Source organism: Pongo pygmaeus, chromosome 3, assembly GCF_028885625.2.
Source record: "Pongo pygmaeus isolate AG05252 chromosome 3, NHGRI_mPonPyg2-v2.0_pri, whole genome shotgun sequence".
In the NCBI taxonomy this organism is placed as follows: Eukaryota; Metazoa; Chordata; class Mammalia; order Primates; family Hominidae; genus Pongo; species Pongo pygmaeus.
In genome coordinates, this window is record NC_072376.2 from 60,449,055 (window position 1) to 60,462,988 (window position 13,934).

At 45.5% G+C, this 13,934-nt stretch overlaps 1 protein-coding gene across 5 annotated transcripts; it reads left to right on the forward strand.

The window, feature by feature from the left end:
- The first annotated feature begins 1,300 nt into the window (after positions 1 to 1,300).
- Positions 1,301 to 13,385, forward strand: SPINK2 (serine peptidase inhibitor Kazal type 2). Of its 5 annotated transcripts, none has more exons than XM_054484667.1 (4): positions 1,301 to 1,554; positions 2,476 to 2,519; positions 11,310 to 11,419; positions 13,062 to 13,385. In XM_054484667.1, the coding sequence occupies exons 1-4, from the start codon at positions 1,395 to 1,397 to the stop codon at positions 13,105 to 13,107; spliced, it is 360 nt and encodes a 119-aa protein (XP_054340642.1). In that variant the 5' UTR covers positions 1,301 to 1,394; the 3' UTR covers positions 13,108 to 13,385. The 5 variants fall into 5 exon arrangements, with proteins under 5 accessions (XP_054340642.1, XP_054340641.1, XP_054340643.1 ...); XM_054484666.1 differs by having other exon boundaries at positions 1,318 to 1,599; XM_054484668.1 differs by having other exon boundaries at positions 1,318 to 1,449.
- The last annotated feature ends 549 nt before the right edge of the window (positions 13,386 to 13,934 follow it).

Sequence of the window (13,934 nt, forward strand, 5' to 3'; positions counted from 1 at the left end):
CAGCTCAATGGCCACACCTGGCTAATTTTTGTACTTTTTTTAGAGACGGGGTTTTGCCCTGTTGCCCAGGCTCCTCTCGAACTCTTGAGCTCAAGTGATCCACCAGGCTCAGCCTCCCAACGTGCTGGGATTAGAGGTGTGAGCCACCACACCTGGCCTTAATGCACTAACTTGCTCAGCCTCTTTGGCAAAAATTATTTCTCACAGAAGTAATGAGTAGAACAGTAGTTATTAGAGGCTGGGAAGGATAGGGGGATAGGGAGAGGTTGGTTAAAGTATACAAAATTACAGCCAGGTAGAAAGGATAAGTGCTAGTGTTTCATAGCATTGTAGGGTGCCGACAATTAACAATAATTTATTATAAAGGTCGAGCACAGTGGCTCAAGCCTATAATCCCAGCACTTTGGGAGGCCAAGGTGGGCGGATTGCTTGAGCCCAGGAGTTTGAGAGTAGCCTGGGCAACGTGGTGAGAACCCCTCTCTACAAAAAATGCAAAAATTAGCTTGGCATGGTGGCATATATCTGTGGTCCCAGCTAATTGGGAGGGAGGCTGAGGTGGGAGGATCACTGGAACCTGGGAGGTGGAGGTTGCAGTAAGCTGAGATCGTGCCACTGCACTCCAGCCTGGGTAGGTAAAAGAGCGAGACCCTGTCTGAAATTTAAATAATAATAATAATAATAATTTATTATGTATTTTCAAGTAGCTAGATGAGAAGATTTTGAATGTTCTCAACACAAAGTAATAATAAATGTTTGAGGTGATGAATATGCTAATTATCCTGTTTTGATCACTACACATTGTATGTATCCAAATATCACTAGGTACCCCCATAAATATGTACAATCATTATGTGTCAACTCAAATAGTTAAAAAATATATTAAAAGAGGGAAAGGCAGAACGCTTCCTGAGAGCAAGGACCTCCTTTGTCGAGGTCAGGGCTGTGTCTTCAGCAACGAAACACTATCTGGGACTTAGTAGATGCTTAAGAAATAGGTGTTGATTGACAGAGCTCCCAAGAGCTGCACGAGGGTTCCCTAGGGCTCTCACAGGTTCTCGTATGTCGGAGGGAGAGGTCTTCCCCTTCGTCTCCTCGGGGGGAGGAGAAGGTGTGGGGGAACAACTGCCCCTTCCTCTATCTCCGTCGCCCCTCCTTCCCCATGGCCCCCTCCACCGTCCTTCTTCCTTTCTCCTTCCCAGCCCTTCCTGGTTCTCCCCCAACCCTTCACGGCTCCTCTTCCCACAGCCCCTCTTCCCTCGCCACCTACGGCTGCTTTTCCTCCCACTCTCGCCCCGCCCCTTCCCCCGCCCTCCCCGCGCCCCGTCGCGCGAGCGCTCCCTGCTAGTGGCGCAGGCACCAGAGCGCAGGGGCTAGACGGCCCGCACGGGAGAAGGATGGCGCTGGCGGTGCTGCGCTTGGCGCCGCTGCTCCTGGCAGTTACCTTCGCAGGTAGCGCTCGGAGCGGTCCTGGCGAGCGGGGACCTCCGGAGAAAAGCGGGAGAGGGAGTCAGGCCAGCGGCGGACCCTGCCCGGCTCCGGGCGGCGTCGGCGACGGTACCCGCGCGCCCGTTACTGGCGGTTCCCCAGAGGACCTGCCAGGTGGAGGAGCGCGAACTGGGGGTTGTGGGGGTGGCTTTGTGGAGTCAGCCACCCTCTTTAGTTCTTGCTTGGTCTTCGCTCCCAGCTCTAAGAACACCTGCCGTCTAGAGCACTTTGTCTGTTAACGTAGATTTTCAGGTGCCCAAGATGAGGAGTTGGGTTTTTATGTATGGTCCCACGGGAGGAGATGTGCAGGAATGAGGAATTGTGGATGCTTACGAGAAAGGGGCTTTAGTCCAGCCACACTGGACACCTCTCTTAAAATGGAGTTAAAATGCTCACTTCTTGTATTAAATTTTGTATTTGTTACCCCGAGTTGCAAAGGAAAATAACATCATGAACTATTAATTAGGTGTTACTTCCTTGGCCAGGTGTGGTGGCTTGGGCCGGTAGTCCCAGTTACTCCGGAGGTTGAGGCGGGAGGCTCGCTTGAGACCAGGAATTGAAGCTGCAGTGCGCTAGCGCGACTTTTATTCCATAGCTTCAAAGTCCTTTCTCAACCAATTCTAATGGGAACAGAACCAAAGGTTATTTCTATGTGCTTTTGGGGAGAGGTGCCATAAAAAACAATATCCTTTCTGGGGGAAGTGGGATGGGGACAGTTTAAAGAAGGTTGGCATTAGAGGGGAAAATAGAAGATGTGGCCTGGATGAATCCCAAACTGGATTTTAAAACATCCTTATGAAGCTGGATGTGGTGGCTCACGCCTCAAATTCCAGCACTTTAGGAGGCCTAGGCAGGAAGATCGCTTGAGCCCAGGAGGTCAAGACCAGCCTGGGCAACATAGCAAGACTTCATTAAAAAAAAAAAAAATCCTCATGAACAATACCTTACCTTGATCCTATACCGTAAAATGTCTATGCTTTCTTCTTACAGCCTCTCTGATCCCTCAATTTGGTCTGTTTTCAAAATATAGACCGGTAAGTAGGAAACCACTTCTACTGTTTCTACTAATACAGTGAAGCCCAAAACCGTTTGGGAGGGAGGCTGGCTTTCAGGTCTGATCTGCCACTTTTGAAACCATTGAGGTCTGCGTTTAAAACCAGGTTGTCAGGCAGGCCTTTTGATTCAGATAAAAGTGTAAATTTTACTTGAAAACAGCTCAGTCTTTGTGTTAATATTTCCTTTAAAGATTCAAAAGGTCCTTAGAAAAAGTTATGCCTTGTACTAGATATTTTATGTACTTTATCAAATTAAATTCTGAGGATGTAAATGGAGACCAACCAAATGAGAACAAGCAAAGGCTGTTTTTCAGGGCTTGTTATAGCAAGAGAGTCAGCCACTGTCACTTGCATTTGAGTAGGGACTTGAGTCAAAGAGAAGACTGGGAAAACTATAGTGGAAAAAAGGAATGGTTTCAGGTATGGCCTGATTGGAGGCTGTTGGCACAGGGAAGCTGTAGGTGAGCTAACTAGAAGCGGAACATTCTATGGTATGGGTTAGGGTTGTGTATTTGGTTTTCTCTGGTTGTCCTAAGTTGGAATCAAGGACAGAAATTATGGAAGCTGTCAGTTAGTAATCAAATCCTAACCATTTTGCGGCCGGGCGCAGTGACTCACGCCTGTAATCCCAGTACTTTGGGAGGCCGAGGTGGGCAGATCACGAGGTCAGGAGATCAAGACCATCCTGGCTAACATGGTGAAACCCCGTCTGTACTAAAAATACAAAAAATTAGCCAGGCATCATGGCACGTGCCTGTAATCCCAGCTACTGGGGAGGCTGAGGCAGGAGAATCGCTTGAACCTGGGGGGCAAAGGTTGCAGTGAGCTGAGATCATGCCACTGCACTCCAGCCCAGACAACAGAGTGAGACTTCATCTCAAAAAAAAAAAAAAAAAAAAAAAAGTCCTAGCCATTTTGGGCTGATTGTTAAAGGGGTTGTTGTTTGGCTTCCTGGACTGTCACTAGAGATAGCAGTCTGATTTCCTTCAAGTCTGGCTTATAGCCGGCTGGCCTCCGGGCCTGGTTATTCTCAATAATGGTTTGGGTTCCTGGACAGGATGCTGCAGGTTGTGGGTCAGAGTTCTGTTTTATATAAGGACTAGTCATTGTCTGTATATTTGGTCTCTCAATTCTCACAATGATGTTGTAAGATAGACAGTATTTGACCTATCAGGATATTGACTTCAGCAGGTTAACTTTGAGCATTCAGCTCAGAGTAGACTTCTTCCAGGAAGCCTTCCCATGCGATTCCCTTCCTCTAAAGTAGAGATGTAGATATATATACACACACACTTTCTCTGTGCTTACCTATACTGCATCATCATCACCATCATAATAATAAATACTTAGATACCTACGTGCCACACCAGTGTTCTAAATGCTTCATATATAATAACTAATTTCATCTTTCACAGTACTGCGAGGTAGGGATCATTATTTCATTATTATCCCCTTGGCCAAGGTCACATGGAAGTGGTGGAGCTATGCTTCTCATCTAGGCAGTCTGACTCCAGATCCAGTGCTTTTCTCTACTCCATCACAGCATTAGATTGTAATTGCCTGTTTGCCTATGTCCTCCAGGAAACTGTATGCATGTTGTCAGGTATAATGTCTTATTTGCTATTTGTTGCTCAGTCTTCAGCATCTCACGGATGCCCAATAACACTTTTAGTCAGTGATTCAGTTTGCTTGGATTTGATTTTCTTTTAGAAAATGGGAGTTATGGTACCTTCGTTTCAAGGCTGGGATTAGGGTAAAGTGAGTGAGTTCCTACATGTAGAATTTAAGAAGGCATTCACACTCAGGAGGCAAGGCAAGTGCTGCAGGACCTGCTGTCTTTTTTTTTTTTTTGAGACGGAGTCTTGCTTTGTCATCCAGGCTGGAGTGCAGTGGCGAGATCTCTGCTCACTGCAACCTCTGCCTCCCGGGTTCAAGTGATTCTCCTGCCTCAGCCTCCCGAGTAGCTGAAACTACAGGCATGTGCCACCACGCCCAGCTAATTTTTTTGTATTTTTAGTAGAGACGGGGTTTCACCATGTTGGCCAGGCTGGTCTCGAACTCCTGACCTCACAGGATCCACCCACCTTGGCCTTCCAAAGTGCTGGGATTACAGGCATGAGCCACCACTCCTGGCCTGGACCTGCTGTCTTTTGACAGGATTGTTAAAAGGATGACTCACACAAGAGATCTTTGGTTTGGCTAGTTTTTGTGCAGTGGTGTTTACAAGTAATTGATCACAACCACAGATTTCTCTGTTCCTTTTCCATTCCACTGCTTCACTTGACCAGTCTTAAGAAAAAAGGGAGAGAGACAGAGAGATCGATCTTTGGTTTTTCTTCCTTATTTCCATTGCCACTGCTCTAATTTAGGGCCCCCATTATCTCTTACCTAGATTAGCATAGTGGCTTTTCAATGGGTTTTCCCCATCCTTTTGGTATCTTCACTTTCCAGTTCCTGCTACACACTGCTGCTGCAATTAGTCTCTAAAACCTCGACTGAATGTAGCATGTCTCTGTGCAAAATCTTCAAGGACTTCTCATTGCCCACAGAGAAAGTCTAACCTCATCGACACAGCCTACTTTTCTACCTGTACCTTCTGGTGCTTTCTCATAGTTTATCCTCCTCTATCCTTAGTGCCACACTTTTTTTTTTTTTTGAGATGGAGTTTCACTCTTGTTGCCAGGGTGGAGTGCAGTGGCACGATTTCGGCTCACTGCAACCTCCATCTCCTGAGTTCAAGCGATTCTCCTGCCTCAGCCTCCCAAGTAGCTGGGATTACAGGCGTGCACCACCATGCTCGGCTAATTTCTATATCTTTAGTAGAGATAGGGTTTCACCGTGTTGGCTAGGCTGGTCTCGAACTCTTGCCCTCAGGTCATCTGTCCGCCTCGGCCTCCCAAAGTGCTGGGATTACAAGCGTGAACCACCGCGCCCGGCCTGATTACTGTAGTTTTATAGTAAGTTTCAAAATGAGGAAATGTGAATCCTCCAACCTTTTTTTTCTTACTCAAGAATGTTTTGGCTATTTGGAGTCCCTTATATTTCCATCTGAATTTGAAGATCAATTTGTCAGTTTCTGCTGCAAAAAAAGATAGCTAAGATTTTGATGGGGATTCCATTGAACCTGTATATCTATTTGGAGAGTATTGCCATCTTAAAAGTGTTAAGTCTTATGATCCATGAACATGGGATGTCTTTCTATGTATTTAGGCCTTTAATTTCTTTCAACAATGCTTTGTAGTTTTCAGTATACATGTCTTATGCTTTGTAAATATTTATTCCTAATATTTTTTTTTGTTTGTTTTTTGAGATGGAGTCTCGCTCTATCGCTCAGGCTGGAGTGCAATGGTGTGATCTCGGCTCACTGCAACCTCTGCCTCCTGGGTTCAAGCAATTCTCCTGCCTAAGCCTCCTGAGTAGCTGGGATTACAAGCGTGTGCCACCACGCCCAGCTAATTTTTGTATTTTTAGTAGAGATGGGGTTTCACCATGTTGGTCAGGCTGGTCTCGAATTCCTGACCTCGTGACCTGCCCGCCTGAGCCTCTCCAAGTGCTGGAATTATAGGCGTGAGCCACCACACCTGGCCTTTCTAGATGTTTTATTCTTTTTTTTTTTTTTTTTTGAGACAATGTCTCACTCTGTTATCCAGGCTGGAGTGAAGTGGAGCCATCTCGACTCACTGCAACCTCCGCCTCACAGGTTCAAGTGATTCTCCTGACTCAGCCTCCCAAGTAGCTGGATTACAGGCTCCTGCCACCATGCCAAGCTAATTTTTTTTCGTGTATATATATATCTGTATATAGATATAGATATAAAATATATATTTGATTTATTTATTTATTTATTTTGAGATGGAGTCTTACTCTGTCACCCAGGCTGGAGTATAGTGGTGTGATCTCGGCACACTGCAACCTCCACCTCCCGAGTTCAAGTGATTCTCCTGCCTCAGCCTCCCGAGTAGTTGGGATCACAGGCACCCACCACCACGCCCAGCTAATTTTTGTATTTTTAGTAGAGACAGGGTTTCACCAGGTTGGCCAGGCTGGTCTTGAATTCCTGACCTCAGGTGATCCGCCCACCTCGGCCTCCCAAAGTGCTAGGATTACAGGCGTGAGCCACTGTGCCTGGCCTATATTTTTTTAGTAGAGACAAGGTTTCACCATGTTGGCCAGGCTGATCCCAGCACTCCCAAAGTGCTGGGATTAAGGGTGTGAGCCACCACGCCTGGCCCTAGAGATGTTTTATTCTTTTTGATGCTATTGTAAGTGGAATTGTTTCCTTAGTTTTATTTTCAGATTGTTCATTGTTAGTGTATAGAAATAAAATTGAGTTTTATATATTGATCTTGTATCTTTCAACCTTGTTGAACTTGTTTATTAGTCCTTTTTCTTTTTTCTAAGACTGAGTCTTGTTCTGTGGCTCATGCTAGAGTGCAATAGCATGATCATAACTTAATATAACCTTGAACTCCTGGGCTCCAGTGATCCTTCTGCCTCATCCTCCTGAGAAGCTAGGACTACACACACAGGTCACCACACATGGCTAATTTTTAATTGTTTGTAGAGATGGGGTCTTGCTATGTTGCCCAGGCAGGTCTTGAACTCCTGGCCTCAAGTCATCCTCCCACCTCAGCCTCCCAAAGTACTGGAATTACAGGAATGAGCCACCGTACCTGGCCTTGTTTATTAGTAATAATAGTTTTGTGTGTGTGTGTGTGTGAATTTCTTAGGAATTTCTATATAACAAGATTGTGTCATCTTTGTTGTTTGTTTGTTTTTTGAGACACAGTCTTACTCTTTCGCCAGGCTGGCGGGCAGTGGTACAATCTCAGCTCACTACAACCTCCGCTTCCCAGGTTCAAGCGATTCTCCTGCCTCAGCTTCTCAAGTAGCTGGGATTACAGGTGCCTGCCACCACGTCTGGCTAATTTTTGTATTTTTAGTAGAGGCAGGGTTTCACCATGTTGGCCAGGCTGATCTCAAACTCCTGGCCTCAAGTGATCTGCCTGCCTTGGCCTCCAAAACTGTTGGGATTACAGGCATGAGCCACTGTGCCCAGCCCTCTGTCATCTTTGAATAGAGATAGTTTTACTTCTTCCTTTCCAATCTAGGTGCATTTTATTTATTTTTCTTGAGTAATTGTCCTGGCAAGAAACTTCGGTATAGTGTTGAATAGAAGAGGTGAAAGTGGACATTCTTGTGTTTTTTTTCTGATTTTAGGGAAAAACATTGAGTCCTTTACCACTGAGTAGAATGTTTGCTTAGGTTATTCATGGATGCCTTTTATTTTATTTTATTTTTGTTTTTGTTTTTTCTATGGATGCCTTTTATAAGGTTGAGGAAGTTCTCCTGTTCCTAGTTTGTTGAGTGCTGTGTTTTTTGTTTGTTTGTTTGTTTGTTTGTTTGTTGTTTGTTTTTTTTTTTGAGACAGAGTTTCACTCTTGTCCCCTAGGCTGGAGTGCAATGGAGTGATCTTGGCTCACTGCAACCTCTGCCTCCCGTGTGATTCTCCTGCCTCAGCCTTTGTTTGTTTGTTTGTTTTTTGAGATGGAGTCTTGCTCTGTTACCACCCAGGCTAGAATGCAGTGGCATGATCTCGGCTCACTGCTGGCCCTGCCTCCTGGGTTCACGCCATTCTCCTGCCTCAGCCTCCCGAGTAGCTGGGACTACAGGTGCCCACCACCATGTCTGGCTAATTTTTTGTATTTTTAGTAGAGACGGGGTTTCATTGTGTTAGCCAGGATGGTCTCGATCTCCTGACCTCGTGATCCACCTGCCTCGGCCTCCCAAAGTGCTGGTATTACAGGCATGAGCCACCGCGCCTGGCCACCTCTTTTTTTAAAAAAAAAACCGTAAAAGAGTTCTGGAGGTTCCTTTAAACTGTTAACTCCAATGCCAACCACTTCTCTTGCCGCTGTGCCTTTGCTTGATCAATTTTATTTCCTTGCGGTAGACATTCTCCCAGCCTTCTATATTAAATTTACCCTTTCTTCAAGACCAGCATGTGTATTTCTCAATTGCCTTATTCGATCCTAAGCTTCTTATAGGCAGGATCCAACTTTTCTTTGTCTTTGTGTCTCCCGTAACATCTGTAAATGAGTGATTATACCAGTAAACGATATAAGAACCTTTCAGGAAAAAAGCTTTAGAGCAGCAGTCCCCAGCCTTTTTGGGACCAGGGACCAGTTTGTAGAAGACAATTTTTCCATGGACTGAGGAATGGGGTGGGGTGGGCAGAGATGGTTTGGGATGAAACTCAGACCATCAGGCGTTAGTTAGGAGTCTCAGCAGGGTGTGGCGGCTCATGCCTCTAATCCCAGCACTTTGAGAGGCTGAGGCTGGCAGATCACAAGGTCAGGAGTTTGAGACCATCCTGGCCAACATGGTGAAACCCAGTCTCTACTAAAAATACAAAAATTAGCCAGGCGTGGTGGTGGATGCCTTTAATCCTACCCATTTGGGAGGCTGAGGCAGGAGAATCGCCTGAACTCGGGAGGCGGAAGTTGCAGTGAGCCAAGATTGCGCCACTGCACTCCAGCTTGGGCGACAGAGTGAGACTTTGTCTCAAAAAAAAAAAAGGGCCAGGTGCAGTGGCTCATGCCTTTAATCCCAGCACTTTGGGAGGCTGAGGCGGGCAGATCACCTGAGGTCAGAAGTTTGAGACCAGCCTGGCTAACATGGTGAAACCCCATTTCTACTAAAAATACAAAAACTTAGCTGGGCATGGTGGCATGCGCCTGTAATACCAGCTACTGGGGAGGCTGAGGCAGGAGAATTGCTTGAACCTGGGAGGCAGAGGTTGCAGTGAGCCGAAATGGCACCATTGCACTCCAGCTTGGGCAACAAGAGCAAAACTCTGTCTCAAAAAAAAAAAAAAAAGTCTCATAAGGAGTGCACAACCTAGATTCCTCGCGTGCCCATGTCACAATAGGGTTCGTGCTCCTATGAGAATCTAATGCCGTCGCTGACCTGACAGGAGGCGGAGCTCAGTTGATAATGCTCACTGGCCAGCCATTTGCCTCTGCTAACAGGAGGCCCGGTTCCTAACAGGCCATGGACTAGTACCAGTTTGTGATCTGATGGTTGGAAACCCCTGCTCTAGAGTATAAAGGTCAGATAATTGTTTAACATTTTATCATATCCTTCTATAAGAATTATTTTTATTTTAGATTGTAATTTTTTTGAGACAGTTTTGCTCTTGTTGTCTAGGCGGGAGTGCAGTGGTACAATCTCGGCTCACTGCAACCTCTGCCTCCCAGGTTCAAACGATTCTCCTGTCTCGGCCTCTCGAGTAGCTGGAATTACAAGCATGCGCCACCACCCCCGGCTAATTTTTGTATTTTTACTAGAGACGGGGTTTCACCAGAGTAGCTGGGATTACAAGCATGCGCCACCACCCCTGGCTAATTTTTGTATTTTTACTAGAGGCGGGGTTTCACCATGTTGACCCAGGCTGGTCTCGAACTCCTGACCTCAGGTGATCCACCTGCCTCAGCCTTCCAAAGTGCTGGGATTACAGGCATGAGCCACCACGCTCTGCCCTTCTATGAGAATTAAAATGACATTAAGGAATAATAAATGTGCAGTGGCCCTCTTCCAGAGAGTGGAGAGGAAGTTTTGGGGCAATGTCTGCCCAGATTGAACTCTTCCTGTAGTTAGTATCTTGTGGGGTGAAATTTGGAGCCTCCATAGATGATGAACCTGTTTTGAACATTTTTCCTTTGGCACACATTTGCTTCAATTCTGAATTTCCTGCTTTCTTTAATGTTTTTGGTTAAATGTCAGTGCCTTAAAAGTTCAGATTGAAAGATTAGATTCCTGATTTTGTCTTGGCATTAAGGCAAGGGATTAAGGTGGAATTTAATAGAACATCCACATGGAGATTTTAGTGAAGTGCAAATTATGAAGCTAGACAATAAAAAAGTAGGTGTGGAGGCATGTCTCAGACTTGCATTTAAAAATCAGCCAGATTGAAGCCTCTGAGGTCCTTTTTTTTTTTTTTTGAGGTGGAGTTTCGTTCTCGTTGCCCAGGTTGGAGGGTTGGAGTGCAATGGCGTGATCTCGGCTCACCGCATCTTCCGCCTCCCAGGTTCATTCGATTCTCCTGCCTCAGTCTCCCGAGTAGCTGGAATTACAGGCATGCGCCACCATGCCCGGCTAATTTTTTATTTTTTAGTAGAGACAGGGTTTCTCCATGTTGGTCAGACTGGTCTCGAACTCCCAGTCTCGGGTGATCTGCCCACCTTGGCCTCCCAAAGTGTTGGGATTACAGGCGTGAGCCACCGCGCCCGGCCGAGGTCCTTTTTTTACATAATATGTATTGAACCATCACACCAACATTGTATCTGATTTTTGCATTAGAAAATTTTTTTTTGCCAGGCGCAGTGGCTCACGCCTGTAATCCTAGCACTTTGGGAGGCCAAGGCGGGTGGATCATGACGTCAGAAGTTTGAGACCAGCCTGGCCAACATGGTGAAACCCTGTCTACTAAAAATACAAAAATTAGCTGGGCATGGAGGCGTGCACCTGTAATCCCAGCTACTTGGGAGGCTGAGGCAGGAGAATCGCTTGAACCCAGGAGGTGGAGGTTGCAGGGCGAGACTCTGTCTCAAAACAAAAAAAAGGAAAAGAAAAAATTTTTCTGGAAAATAAAAATATTTTTATTGAATGATTCTAGGAAATCTAGGGAGATCTGGGACATTTTCTCTGAACTATTTTATGTGAGTGTGTCTCAAGTCATTCTCGAATTTCTCTCTTTCTTTTTTCCAGCCAAACTGCGCTCAGTATAGATTACCAGGATGTCCCAGACACTTTAACCCTGTGTGTGGCAGTGACATGTCCACTTATGCCAATGAATGTACTCTGTGCATGAAAATCAGGTAACATGATTTTACAGCTGTAGACTAGCCAAGTTTTCTTCATTTCTTTTTTTTTTTTTGACAGAGTCTCACTCTGTCACCCAGGCTGGAGTGCAGTGGTGCAATCTTGGTTCACTGCAACCTCTGCCTCCTGGGTTGAAGCAATTCTCGTGCCTCAGCCTCCAGAGTAGCTGGGATTACAGGCACCCGCCACCACACCTGGCTAATTTTTTATTTTAGTAGAGACAGGGTTTCACCATGTTGGCCAGGCTGGTTTTGAACTCCTGACCTCAAGTGATCCACCCTCCTCGGCCTCCCAAAGTGCTGGGATTACAGGTGTAAGCCACCGCGCCTGGCATCTTCATTTCTTTTGTTGAATTTTGATTACTTAGGAGGTAGTGACAGTTTTCTTGGATGTAAGAATCAAAGGTGATATGGTAGTTCTGAGTTTTCAGGGTGATGCTTAAAGAGATGCAAAATCCTCAGTGCATTTTTCAGGTCAAGTTAAACAATGAGATGTGTGATTAGTCAACTATAGGCCAGGTAATCAAATTATGTTATTGCTCACAAATGTGAAATTTCCTAAAATTAAGAGTCTATTTAATAGTTAAACTCTGTGGAGTATTAAATTTTATTTTTAATTCAAAGGGCATGTGTAGGTGGTCTGTACACCCTGTACTAGTAGTCGGGAAGTGGGACTTACTGACTCTGCTTAGTAGAATGCTAAGTAATGAGTGTATGATACTTGATATGCTTCATGTAGCACACCTGACCAGGTGACTGTCACTGCTCCTTCAGGTGTGCAGCTTTGTATATAGCAGGGATTCATTATTTGACCTTAGTCGGTCTTCTCTGATTCTTTTTTTTTGAGACTGAGTCTCACTTGTCGCCCGACTCACTGCAACCTCTGCCTCCCAGGTTCAAGCTATTCTCCTGCCTCAGCCTCCAGAGTAGCTGGGATTACAGGCATGCGCCATCACGCCCGGCTAATTTTTTTTTTTTTTGAGACAGAATTTCACTGTTGTTGCCCAGGCTGGAGTCCAATGGCAAGATCTTGGCTCACTGCAACCTCCACCTCCCGGGTTCAAGCGATTTTCCTGACTCAGCCTCCCAAGTAGCTGGGATTACAGGCATGTGACACCACACCTGGCTAATTTTTGTATTTTTGGTAGAGATGGGGTTTTACCATATTGGTCAGGCTGGTCTCAAACCCCTGACCTCAGGTGATCAGGTGATCCACCCACTTCGGCCTCCCAGAGTGCTGGGATTACAGGCGTGAGCCACTGCTCCCAGCCTAAGTTTTGTATTTTTAGTAGAGATGGGGATTCACCATGTTGGCCAGGCTGGTCTCGAATCCCTGACCTCCAGTGATCCACCCACCTTGGCCTCCCAAAGTGCTGGGATTACAGGCATGAGCCACCATGCCCAGCTCTCTGAGTGATTCTTTGGGGTTAGTGTCCTGTGCCCTAGGGTTAGGGAAAAAAATGGCAGAGTGGGGACTTTCACCCTCTTTGTTTCCTAGATTTAGCTTTAAAAATGATTAAATAAGTGTAGCCGTGGAAGGAATCTAATGTATATCTACATGGGTCTTTTTAACACAAATAATGAGACAGTTTCAGTATGGTAGGTAATAAATGTATTTCTATGATTGTTCAATTTGCAGGGAAGGTGGTCATAATATTAAAATCATTCGAAATGGACCCTGCTGATGGAGCAGTTTACAGAAAAGAAGATGGAGAGAACACCTTCACTGGCAGACTAGATAAATTGCATTTCCCCTTTTTCTCTTTTCCTGTGTTTCTTTACATGACATTTGTTAACACACATTTTTTGAGAGCAGGTATGGAAGACAGCCATGTGTAGTGATGGATAATTTAAAGAAAAAAAGAATCCTTGTTTCTTGGCTTTTGCTCCTGGAGTTAAGCTTACTGCCCAGGTGACTTGTGCATTGCTTTATTTAGTTGAAATAAAATCAACATTGAATTCAGTTCCTGCTGTTCTCTGTTGAAAATACCATTCTCATTGCAGAGGAGGCAGAGTTTTACCTCTATCCTTTAAGAGTTTTTCAGCTGGGCCTGAGAATTAAATGGACATAAGACAGATCAACAGGAGGAAAGCATACAGACTTATTTAATACAAGTTTCACTTGGCATGGGAGCCTTCATAAAGAAATAAACACTCGGCGGGGCGTGGTGGCTCACGCCTGTAATCCCAGCACTTTGGGAGGCTGAGGCGGGCAGATCATGAGCTCAAGAGATCAAGACCATCCTGGCCAACATGGTGAAACCTCGTCTCTACTAAAGGTACAAAAATTAGCTGGGCGTGGTGGCACGTGCCTGTAGTCCCAGCTACTCGGGAGGCTGAGGCAGGAGAATCTCTCGAACCCAGGAGGCGGAGGTTGCAGTGAGCCGAAATCATACCACTGCACTCCAGCCTGGGCAATAGAGCGAGACTCTGTCTCAAAAAAAAAATAATAAATAAACGCTCAAAGACACAGAGTTGAACACTTATATGCTGAATTAGACAAAGAGTAGTG

Excerpts from the sequence above, each read along its gene's own strand:
- SPINK2 (XM_054484666.1), top strand. The coding sequence starts at position 1,395 with ATGGCGCTGGCGGTGCTGCGCTTGGCGCCGCTGCTCCTGGCAGTTACC. Across the intron at positions 2,520-11,309 it reads TGTTTTCAAAATATAGACCG|CCAAACTGCGCTCAGTATAG; the intron begins GTAAGTAGGAAA and ends TCTTTTTTCCAG. Across the intron at positions 11,420-13,061 it reads ACTCTGTGCATGAAAATCAG|GGAAGGTGGTCATAATATTA; the intron begins GTAACATGATTT and ends TTCAATTTGCAG.